Raw genomic sequence first — 11,732 nt, 5'->3', positions numbered from 1 at the left:
GGAAGACTCCAGTTGACTTCCTACCTCAGGAGGCCGTATGGAGGCAGCCTGTCCTTATTCAAGTTCATTTTGTCACTGGAACATTCATACTCTGGGATAAGGTCTAGACCCTGTCGCAGCCCAAAGATTCCTAATAAATCAGTAATTCCAACCACACGCAGTAGCCTCCTGGAAGATGTTCTGGAAAATACTTTCCATCTCATTACATCTTCAATGGTGTTGTAGTTGCATCTCCAGCCATCCCATAATTCTAGCACTCTAAACAACCTTTGGTACATAGCAAGTACAACAAAAGTACAACCAAAGGATAGGTTGTCTCGGGTTGAACTGTGTCCCACAATGAGATAGCTTGAAGTCCTACACAGTACCACAGTAATTCAAAATGTGGCCTTATGTAGAAATAAAGTCATTGTAAATATCATTAGTTAAAGGGAGACAGGCCAGAAGAGGACACCCGCTTTATCCCCACATTCAAGTTAGATGACTGGGTGAGGGAAAGGAAAATCTAGACACAAGAAAGCCCAGTGTAAAGGACATCGCATGGAAAGAACTCTACAAGCCAGGGGTGCCAAGCATTGCCCAAAACATCCAAGCTGAGGGAGAGGCCAGTAGTAGACTGTCCCCCGGGACACCGTTCCAAGACTGTGATTTGAGCACTGATCCCAGCAACTCTGAACCACTAAGTTTCTGTCTCTGCCATCATGAGCTACCTGGGAAACCCATGGACCCAGATACACCATGTTTTGCTCAACCTGGAGGCTGCTGGACTCATAGGCACCTCCCCCTCCGGTTCCATCATGCACTGCAGGCATTCGATGGCGACAGGAAGCACTGCAGAGGTTCCCCATGTACGCGTCTAACATAAGCAGCTGGGGCGGTCCGAGCATCTCTTGGCCCGTGCATCTGGGCCCATGGGGGTCTTTTCTAACACACCCTGGAGCCTCTCAGCATCGCTGCCCTGTATTCTATTCACAACCACTGCCCTGGATGGTTGACTATAAACAAGGCTACCTTGGATCTTCTAGCTCCTAAGCCAGAGGTCCCAATCCAGCTATCATGGTGGTCTTGCAACATGGAGCATTCTAAGAAAGCAAAGCCTGCCTGCCTGCCTGCCTGCCTGGAACCAGGAACACAGGGGGGTGGGCCAGTGAGCAGGGCAAGCAGGCTCCAGGGGCTAACACAGCTCCCCTGGCCCAGCCTGAGCTTCCTGGCTGCTACGGGAGAAACCACCCGCTCTGTCCTTCAGCCTCTTACACCTAGTCCTGAGGAGGTCCAGCGCCATGATGAGGCATTGCCCTTGATCTGGGCACAGATCGCGCCTAAGCTGGTCAGCCCTGGCCTACCTCTGCCTCTGCTCAAGGCAGCAGAAGGTCAATGCCAGACTTCTGTGCGCGACAAAGCCATTCCTTCCATACTGAGTCAAAGTCCCACGTGCCCTGGCCTTATCCAGAGTCCCTAGTCTCTCAGCGAAGGGTCCCCACACAAGCACAGCAGTAGTCTCCAGGGGCTTGGGGCTACAGTATGTGACACAGCTACTGTCCCCTTCAACCCTCACCTGTGGCTCCCCAGATCTGTGCCGTGTGGAACCTTCAGACTGATGACAGGCAGGGAGCCATGAGGCATCTCTGGGGTTTCCAGAAGACCAAAGAAACACATACCTAGGAAGAGGCCTGTGAGCGTGTCGGGCAGGGCTGGGCAGGACTGGGCAGGACTGGGCAGGATCAGAGAGAGCTTCCCACTCCTCCTCCTCAGGCCATATCTTTTGAGCCGGAATAGACTCTGAGAGCCTCCTCCCACCACCACACAGATGGGAAACTGAGGCCCATTGCTGACGAGACTTCCAGGCACATAGCAGAGCCAGGGCCAAGGTTCATGAGCTCCGAGCTCAGGCCAGGGAAAGTAAGTGTCTTTGTGCAATGCAGCTCCCCACAAACAGAGCCTTGTTTCCTCCCCCGCAGGAGGCAGAGAGGGAAGGGTGAGCCTGAACACAGTCTCCACAGGGAAGGCTCACAGCTGAAGAGCTTCACAGAACTCATCGCTCCTCCAGGCTAGAGACCTCTCTCCCCTCAGACATTCCAACCCCACTCCAGTCACGTTCTGCCAGGGTTGCGAGGGGAGACTCTCGCCTGCCTGCCTGCCTGCCAGGCGCAGGTGGTTATCTTGAGGGAGGGTCAGGTGCAAGCCATCAACAGGAAGCTTCCACAACCAGGAACAGGTGAACAACGAATTAGGAGGAAGGAAGCTGATCTCCTCCCCAGGGGCTCACAGCCACCCCGAAATTCCCAGGAGAGAACAGCAACGGGGCTACAGTGTCTCAACCTGGTTTACCTCATAAAGAACCATGGCACTTGGACATGGGGGGAGGGGCTGGGCTTTCCCACCCAAGTCTGCTGTTCTGTTGGGTTTTACTCCCCTCTTAAAGGGCTCACCAGCCCTCCTCCCCTGACAATGTCCCTCAGCAAGAGGAAGAACCAATGAGACCCAGGTGGGCTCAGAGTTTCCTAGGGAGGGCAGGGGCAACAGCTTCAGGTTAGGACAGGACTGCCTGCCCGCCCACCCGCCTGCCCGCCTAGTGGGCCCGGGGACTCAGTATTTCTAGACTGCAAGTACTGCGACCATGCTGGCTTGTCAGTAAATTCATTATCCCATTACACAGGCTTGAATTATTCAGTGCTCAGGAGTCGGCCGCAGAAATGCAGGGAGCACAGCTGATGTGGGTATTAGTGGGATGGATGGAGTCCGTGCAGGCCATGGCTGGTACTGCGATGCTGGTTCTGGGCCAGAGAGGTGACAGGGACTGCAAGACACTGGAGATCTGACCAGTGGCCCTGGGTGGTCCTAGAGGTCAGGAAGTCTAATGAGAGGCCCTTCCCTCTGAGGACTCCATTGAGTATTTCTCTGGGGTAATACCTTCTTCACCCACGAACGGTATATCTAAGCTCCACCCTCTCCCAGTTGTGTGGCCTCCAGATAATTATTGGCCTCTCTGAGCCTCAGTGTCTTTGTATGTGTGTGTGTGTATATGTATATGTATATATGTATACATATGTGTGTGTGTGCGCGCGCACTAGATATTCCCAATAACCATTCTTTCCTTTAACTTTACAACAGATTTGTCATAATTACAAACATAAAAGCAATTTGTTGGCACAAGAACGATCATGTGGCTATGGTCAAAAGAGGAAAAATGGGCATCTATAGGGACCCTTTGGGATGTTCTGTTTCATGAAAAGAAGAAGGAAGTGAGTCCCATTTTGTCCCTTCCTATTTCCTGATTATCTGAGGAAGATAATGTGTAATGGCTGGAGCTCAAGCAGCTATCTTGCCCCAAAGAGAAGTCACGTGATAAGGAAGGCATTTCCTGCGGGATAGTGTGGTCCTTAAAAAAAACTGTTAAGTCCTGAAACTGGAAGATCTGAGTTCAAACCCTTACTCCACCACTTACAAGCTGTGCAACGTGTGGCAAGTTGCTTTACCCCTCTGTGCCTCTGCTTTCACATCTATGAGATGGGGCTAAAGTGGTACCCGACACTGCAGACTAACGGTGTGAGGACTAAAGGGGCCGATAGGAAATCCTAAGGAGTGGCTGGGACACGGTACGACTAAGTATTAGCTGCTTTACCCTGTTTACACACCTGGCAGGATTCCCTGCACGACTGTGAAGTTCCCCTTCAGAAGACCGTGCTCTTGGAAGCCTTGCCGGGGATATTGTGAGGTCCGGCTAAGGCAGATTCTCTGCAAGGGGAAAAGAGGAATCAAGGGTCCTTGACAGGCGCGGTGGCACGCACTTTACTGGTGTTCAGGTAGGATCTCTGTGAATTCGAGGTCAACCTGGTTTACACAGTGAGACCCTGTCTCGGATGAGAAGCGGAGAGAGGGTGGAGGCGGACCATCAGGACCAGAGAGGAAAAAACGAAAAAGAAAACCTCTATGTAGCCGGAGTAGTTGCCAGCAGGGGGCGTGCATGCTCCTCTCTCTAGCCTGGCTCATTCCTGCTGCTAAGCTGGAGCCACCCCTAGTATGGCTGGTTCGGGTGGGCACTTTGAGTAGGCAAGACTTCGGGGGGGGGGGGCGCTTAGAGCAGTCACATTGAAGCCTCCCCGCAGCTCCTCTCTCCACATTGACATGATGCCGCCTCCGTCTGCGTCTTCCTTCCTAGCAAGACGACACTTTTCTCAGAAACTTGTACAGGCAAAGGAGCTGGCTTCAGCCAATCAGATGCACTGTACCAGCAATCGTGGAATACCTGTCCGGTGTTGATCCAGGAGAAGCGCATTGTGACTGCTCGGCGGTGGTTGTGGTGGAATCTCACCGAGCCATGAGGGCTGTGGTAGGCGCTGGGTTTTAGTTAACGCAGTCTTACGATGGGACCGGTGGTGCTTCCGACATCCCAGCCTGTTGCTCTTCCCAGCCTCTTCCGCGTGCTGTTTGGAGACTTCTGTTGTTTGTAGTAAAGGCGAACCTGATGTTTGCCACAAGGTGGCGCTGTGACTTGTTATCAGAAGACCCAGCCAGGCGCACTGACCATTCCGAATCTGCTTATTGGAGGGAAGAGGTCAGCCTCCTTATAACCATTCGGGGAAGCCTGGGGTTTGTGCCAGGCAAAATTTTGGCCCCAAGGCTTCTACCATCGACGTTATTCTTTGGATCACTATCTTAATCGGCAAAAGATGCTAAAGTTGCTATGCAGCTCACCTGATAACGGAGAGAAAATGAAGAGGCCACATTTGCCCCTGGAAGCAAAGGGGAGAGAAATCAGAGGCACCAGAAGATGCCAGGTGTCATGACTGGCCTTTAAGGTGGATGACTGTCAAAAGAAGGGCGTGAGAGTGCTTAGGAGAGGCGCCCTCACCCTGAGAACTGCCATCCTCAGGAGATCCTGAGTATACAGTACTGACCTCACAAGGCCCCCTTCCCTCACAGATTTTTAAGCTACTGGGTTTGTGGACATTCAGGATACAGCAATAGAAAACTAAGAAGCACCATCCCCAAGGCAGTCAGTGACAATACACTCAAAAAAGCAGCAGGGTGGTGGCCCCTGTAATTTTGACACTTGAGAGTCTAAGGTGAGAAGAAGAGATAGATGATCAAGGCTAACCTGGGCTATAACAGGGAGAGTACATCTTGAAAGAGGGTCAGAAAGATGGTTTATTTGGCTCATGGTTTCAGAGTTTGGGGTTCATGGTCATTTGGCAAGTTGCTGTGTGTGGACATGCTGGCCCAGTACCTCACGGTGGCAGGAGGCCTTGCCACACGGGCTGTTTGTTTCATGAAGAATGGGAAGCAGAAACAGAGGAAAAGGTGGGGTCCCAATAGTCCCTCAGTGGTCACACCCGCAATGGCACAGCTTTCCATTACTAGGCGCCCCTTCCAATACCCGCACACACTGGCCCCCAGTGCGCTAAGATCCAACCGTAACCATCCCATTTTATCCAACTGTGAGGCTCTGAGCTCAGGCAAGCCGGGGTTAGTGATGGGTCCCACATTTGAACCCAGGTCTATCTAAGTCTGGAACCCATGATACTGCTTCTGTAACTGACCTCTCAGAGGCCACACAGAAGGAAACTGAAGCACTCTGGGCGTTGCCTGTGCCAGCTGCCCAATATCCAAGTACGGCAGGTGCCCCAGTCTCTGGGTTCCTCCCCAGTCAGTTTGAGGAACCCCAGAGACCCGTTTCATGGTCTACCTCCTCAGTCCACTATTTTAAATTGCTCTTAGGGTCCCGAGAGTCTCGGCCTGACCTCCCAAGCCTCAAGTTAAGATGTGTTACCTTCTCTTCAGAGTCTGCAGTCCCAGCCCAGACATGGTGAAGCCAAGCTGTAAGTTTCCCTGAGAGGTAGGGGCAGGAACACCATAGGAATCCATCCAAACCATCTTCACAGCCCGGGATAAAGGGAAGCTAACCAAATACGGAAAGGCCCCACCCCGGGGAGGGGAGGGAAGAGGAAGGCTCTGGAGGCCACACAGGACCAGGGAGCTGGCCGCCCTGGGGAGTCTCCTTCATGCTGTGACTTCCCTTCACACCAGGAAGGAGTAGAAGTCCCTGGGAGCTGGATCAGTCACAGCCCAAAGCTGTGCCCAGGTTGACTGAGGTTTAAAACACCAAACCAGATGTTTGTTAAGAATTCAAACCAAGACCCAGAAGCCCTGGCCACACAGGGCCATCTTTCTATCTCCCAGCGAGTACTGAGTGGCCGCCATGTCCTCTGGTGGAGCATGAGCACCGTAGCGACACAGCCCCCCCACCACCACCACTGTGGCGCCCTATCACCCTCCCCCCTGCCTGGCTCCTGGAGACACAAGTTCTCAGTCCTTCGATTCAATTGAATCCTCTGCCTTCACTTGGTGCCCTGAGCTAGCCAGGTCACTGGGGGGGTTGGGCGCTGGCTCTGAAGGAGATGAGATGCCCATGTGATATTAGCAGGGCTGGAAGAAGTGGAATTTAGAAGGCATCAGGCAGAAACACAAGGGTCTGTCCCAGCCCCGCGTCTGGGAACAGCTGTGACCCAATTGGGCCAAGAATGCCCATTTATCTGCATGCACCCAATTCCCGAACCCACTGCCAAAGAAAGACATCAAACCCCGCCTTGACTTCAGGCCAGGCCTCCGACAGCAAGGCCCTGCAACAGACGGGAGGCACCGGCCCTGCATCGGAAGAGACAAGAAATGAGGACCGAAAGGAGAGGGAGGTGGGGAAATTAAATTTTGCGTGATCAGCAAGGTTTCAAACAATCGCTCGCCGGCTGAAGTGGGTGCCATGCGTATAAGTCATTCTGTTTTATAGACCATTAGGGTCTCCAGAGAGAATCTGCATAGAGACCAGTGCTTTCTGTTGAAATTAAAATGTCAGAGAAAAAGAAATAGAACAAAACAGGGAATCTGCAATTAATTACCAGGCCATAAAAATTCAATAATCAGGAGGCAGAGCGGCCGCAGGCCCAGAGGTATCAGAGCCAGCGTAACAGGAATGGAAGGCATTAATCTTTTCAAATTAGTTTTTTAATCTGACTGGGATATACGGTGACATGGCTCCCTCCTCGCTGGCTCCCCCCCCCCCAGCTCCTGCCTGGAGCCAGGTTGGGGGAGGAAGGCTGTCGTATGCACTGAGAGCTTGCAGACCACCCAGATCCCCACATATGGGGCAGAGGGCGCCAGCTAAGGACAGGGACTTGGAGCCATGCGCCTGCTGGAGAGGCCTAGAGGGGACAAAGCTGTATGTCCCCTCTGTGTGTGTCCCAGGGAGGCACTGATAAAGACAGTGGACATTTCGGAGGGTAAGGCCGCTAGGCAGGGAGCTTGGGGAGATGGTCAGTTCAGGACTTTCCTTCTCTTGAACATGGGAACAACACCGCTGTTTCAGGGACGATGGGTGCACAGCACCTGGTGCCCAGTAGGTGCTAAGTAAAGGCTTCCAACTGTCATGTTTTTACAGCCCCACCAGCACACATTGAGTGCCTGCTGTGTGCTCAGCCCTAGAGGAAGTTACTTTTCTTTAAGCCTTACCTGGAGAACAACTCAAACTTAGAGACATTTTCAGGACTGAGAGTTATTGAGAGTCAACGAGAAGAAAGCTTGTCTAAGGGGCCTGTGCCGGGAGCAGGAGAGCAGCTGAGATCCCACCACGCACCCAGAGAAAGTAGATTCCTCTCCTGTTTGGCTGTGCCAGGGACAGATGCCGATAGGTCAAGAAGCCAGTCTACCTTGTTGTGACTGGAGACCGGCCCTTCCCTCAGAGGCCCGGGATTCTAGCAGCATTGGCTCCAGTTGGCCAAGTCTAGGGTCTCTCACTGATCCTGCAACGATCTGCCTCCCACCAGAGGGTCTCTGGGCCTGGCCAGTGTTGTTAAGAAACAGACTTCCAGGGTAACCACCTCTGGGGCCCTGTGGATTCCGGCTTTTAAAGACCACACCAATAGCCTACGAGGCCTGGGTGTAAGGCACACTGTGTGGGTGTTTTCAACCGGAACGCCATCAGGTGTTGTGTGCAGTGAGTGTTATGAAATATAACACTGCGAGATGGTATTCTTGGTGGCCCGAGGCAAGGGGCACCCCTGAGAAATTACACTATGCAGCAGATCTGGTATAAAGGGGGGTTATTGGGGAAAGGGGAGAAGAGGAAGGACCTGGGGAAGGAGTAGAGGCAGGCAAGTGGACATGTAAACAGACAGATGGGAGCGAAGCCAGGGGAGCAGAGAAGAGGGGGGACAGAGATGGAGGGGGCGCTGAAGGGGGGGGAGAAAGAGAGAGAGAAAGAAAGAGAGAAAGAGAGAGAGAGAGAGAGCTTGCACTGGAGTGGCAGAGGGGTCCTTTTTATCTGCAGCACACCCCTGTCCTACCTGGGGGGCAGGGTGGGGCGGGGCGGGTGATGCCTTACTCAATTGCTAGGTCCCTGGGGGCAGGTCACCTGTTAGCGAGGTCTAGTAAGGATTTCACTGTAAAGAGGGATAGTAGCTAGCACTTGAGCTGCATTCCAGTCGTACCTGTCCGGTTGCTTCCAAGTCATAGACTACCACCGTCTTTTGCTTCCACCAGAGTTCAGCATATAGTAGGTAGCCAATACATGTTTAGGCAGATAGCCCTGCAAGAGGAACTCAGCTGCTGCCTGCCAAGATGTCACCGCTCCCCAAGGTGCCCTCTCTAGCGGATGACATAACAGCAAGTACCACTACTGAGCACCTACTATGTACGAGGAATACCCGTGCCTATCGTGGTAAGACTGTAATTCCTGCCTTACAGAAAAGAAACAGGCTCGGAAAGACGGACTGGCACAAAAAAAAAAAAAAAAAAAAAAAAAAAGCTACACCCACCATCCCAGGCACTACCGATACTTAGTGTCTTGGAACTCAGGTTCTTGGTCCTTTAACCTGGCACCGCTCCAGCAAGCATCCCCGAGTCTCTTTGACCTCCTCCATTAGCCACACTCACTTAATCCCCTCTCCCCAAGCTCACAAGAGCCCTGGTGCAGCGAAGACTCCACGGCCCGACACAGTTCCACATGTAGCCACTGGGTGGCGAGATGTTCCCAGCCTGACCTTGCAATACGGCCATGTGTCACCAGATGGTGCCAGAGGCCGCTGCTGTGTGGGCAGGGCCGGGACAAGGTGGAGCCCTGTCGGCTTACAGGTCCCAGTCCCAACCTCGCCACTCCAGCACACGTGACCTCCGCCGCCGCTAACCCGCACCATGGCCCAGCCCGTGCCTCGGCTGTCTATACCCGCCGCGCTGGCCCTGGGCTCGGCCGCGCTGGGCGCCGCCTTCGCTACTGGTCTCTTGCTGGGTGAGCTGGGCTGGGCTGCAGCAGTCCTGGGAATGGGAGGGCGCTGAGCAGAGCCTGAGAACCCGGCCAGAATTGCAGGCCCTAACCCGGCACCCTATCCCCGGCAGGGAAACGGTGGTCTCCGTGGGGATCCAGGAGGCAACAGCGCCTGCTGCCACCTGAGGACAATCCCCTGTGGCAGTATCTGCTGAGCCGCTCCATGAGGGAGCACCCAGCGCTGCGGAGCCTGCGACTGGTCAGTAGGACTGGGGCCGAGAACTTGCAGCGTGGTGGATCCCACGTGGCTGTGTGACCTTGAGCTAGACAGAAACCCTCTCTGGTCTTCCGGGTTCCCTGAGACCTGTCCCCTCTAGGCCACACCCGCCATCGAGCCCCTGAAGGATTCAAAACCTATTCGGGGGAAGAGTTGCGGGGGGGGGGGGAGGGAGGCGGCAATGACTGGCGTGACTGGCACCACCCTCTTCCCACCCACAGCTGACCCTGGAGCAGCCGCAGGGGGATTCCATGATGACCTGTGAACAGGCCCAGCTTCTGGCCAACCTGGCGCGGCTCATCAAGGCCAAGAAAGCTCTGGATCTGGGTAGGATCGTGCAGCCATGATCTCTGGGAAGCAGGATCACAGGGCAGTCCTGCACCCCGAACTGAGCTTGTGGGTGTCCCGGCCCACAGGTACTTTCACGGGCTACTCGGCCGTGGCCCTAGCCTTGGCGCTTCCCGAGGCTGGCCGTGTGGTGACGTGCGAGGTTGATGCAGAGCCCCCGAAGCTGGGACGGCCCCTGTGGAAGCAGGTGAGAGCCCCACACCTGCTGCCGATCGGGCTCCGGCTCGGGGGCGTGCCGGCCTGACCGGCCTCCTTCCGCAGGCAGAAGTGGAGCAGAAGATCGACCTTCGGCTGCAGCCCGCCCTGCAGACATTGGGTGAGCACCGGTGCGGGAGGGGCCCAGCCAGCACTGTCCAACCCCGGAGAACAAAACTGGGGACTCTGAGCGGCCCGCCACGGGCAACAGGGGCTCCCGGCCCGCCGAGACCGTAGCTCAGCGGCGCCTGCCCTCTGTCCCTGTAAGATGAGCTCCTGGCGGCGGGCGAGGCTGGAACCTTTGACATAGCGGTGGTGGACGCGGACAAGGAGAACTGTGCCGCTTACTACGAGCGCTGTCTGCAGCTCCTGCGCCCTGGCGGCGTGCTCGCTGTGCTCAGAGTAAGGACTAGTTTAAAGCAAAACTGCTCCTTCCAGTGGCTGGGTCCCGGCTGGTCTCAGCTCCCCCAACCCCCACCCTAGCCCCGCCCCAGCCCTCGCCCAGAGTATCCTAAGTCCCGCCCCTCCCGGCTAAAGCCCTGGGTCGGCTATCCCCACTTCCGACGGCCCCGCCCCCTCCATCTGTAGGTCCTGTGGGGCGGAGAGGTGCTGCAGTCTCAACCCCGGAGCAAGACAGTTGAATGTGTGCGGAACCTAAACGAGCGCATCCTGAGGGACGCCAGGGTCTACATCAGCCTCCTGCCCCTGGATGACGGGCTCTCCTTGGCCTTTAAGATCTAGGGTTAACACGAAGCTTAGGGCTTCGGTGTGAGAACCTAAGAACCCCAGATTCTGACAATAAAAGTAATGGAACAGGCGACCTTCTAAGCATCCACTTGAGTGTTCATTTGTGGAGAGTTCCCTCCTTGCAGGAACACAGGCAGCTTTTCCAGTAAAGTGGTTTCCCTGGCACCAAGGCTTGTGGCCCTATCTGACCAGTTTTAATAAACTGTCCCAGCTGTACGCATTGAGTCTCCAAGGGCTTGGATATAAGGGAGATTCCTATATCTCTTGCCTCCCAGCCACATCAGAGACCACACCTTGTCGAGATAGGGGCTCGGAAGAGACCAGCCTAGTCATGGGTACTTTTATAGCTAAGTCTCGTCTGCTGGAGGTCTGCTCGCGTTTTCACAGGGCTGTAGCCTTCCAGCCTCACCTGTGTGCAATGCAAACCCTGACAACGGCCTTTACCCAAGAACAACCTTCTTGGCCCAGACCAGAGGTTGTCTGGTATTTCTATCGGCTCCCTCACCCCTAAGGGAGCCCTAAGGGAGGAACCTCATGTCCAAGGTGTAAGCAGACAGCAGGTAGCGAACTTGAAGCTTTTCCAGCATTGTCTTTTGGGGGACACTATAAGGAGACAGTCTTTATTGGCCTAGGGCCTGGTGCTTTTCTGCTCTGGAAGAAGGGTAAAGTTCTTTGTACTGAGGCAGAAAGGGCAGTTTCTGGGACACTACAGGTTTGCCACCAGTGAGTTAACGCCCAAGAAGTACACCTAGTGGCTGCTCCAAGAACAGCAGCAGGCACCCACCCACCGCGGAGCCTATGCCTGCTGCACAGCAAGCATCCCCTGGGCACTAGCTGCCCTACCCTTCACAAGTCCATCTGAGGGGCACACAAGGGACCGGGTCCTTTGACACCCTGGTAACCCCATGGGTA

General features: G+C 54.7%; 1 protein-coding gene and 1 pseudogene across 1 annotated transcript; one reads left to right on the top strand and one right to left on the bottom strand.

Moving 5' to 3' along the window:
- Positions 1-3,762: 3,762 nt before the first annotated feature.
- On the bottom strand, positions 3,763-9,185 carry LOC127690510 (uncharacterized; annotated as a pseudogene).
- Positions 9,184-10,893, top strand: Comtd1 (catechol-O-methyltransferase domain containing 1). Its single transcript, XM_052189876.1, has 7 exons — positions 9,184-9,277; positions 9,385-9,512; positions 9,752-9,857; positions 9,947-10,065; positions 10,140-10,194; positions 10,342-10,475; positions 10,662-10,893. Exons 1-7 carry the CDS (start codon positions 9,184-9,186, stop codon positions 10,812-10,814), a joined length of 789 nt encoding a protein of 262 aa, XP_052045836.1. The 3' UTR covers positions 10,815-10,893.
- The last annotated feature ends 839 nt before the right edge of the window (positions 10,894-11,732 follow it).

This window comes from Apodemus sylvaticus, chromosome 8, assembly GCF_947179515.1.
Source record: "Apodemus sylvaticus chromosome 8, mApoSyl1.1, whole genome shotgun sequence".
In the NCBI taxonomy this organism is placed as follows: Eukaryota; Metazoa; Chordata; class Mammalia; order Rodentia; family Muridae; genus Apodemus; species Apodemus sylvaticus.
Note: the sequence above shows the minus strand (reverse complement) of the source record. Positions and strands in the feature narration are given on the sequence as shown.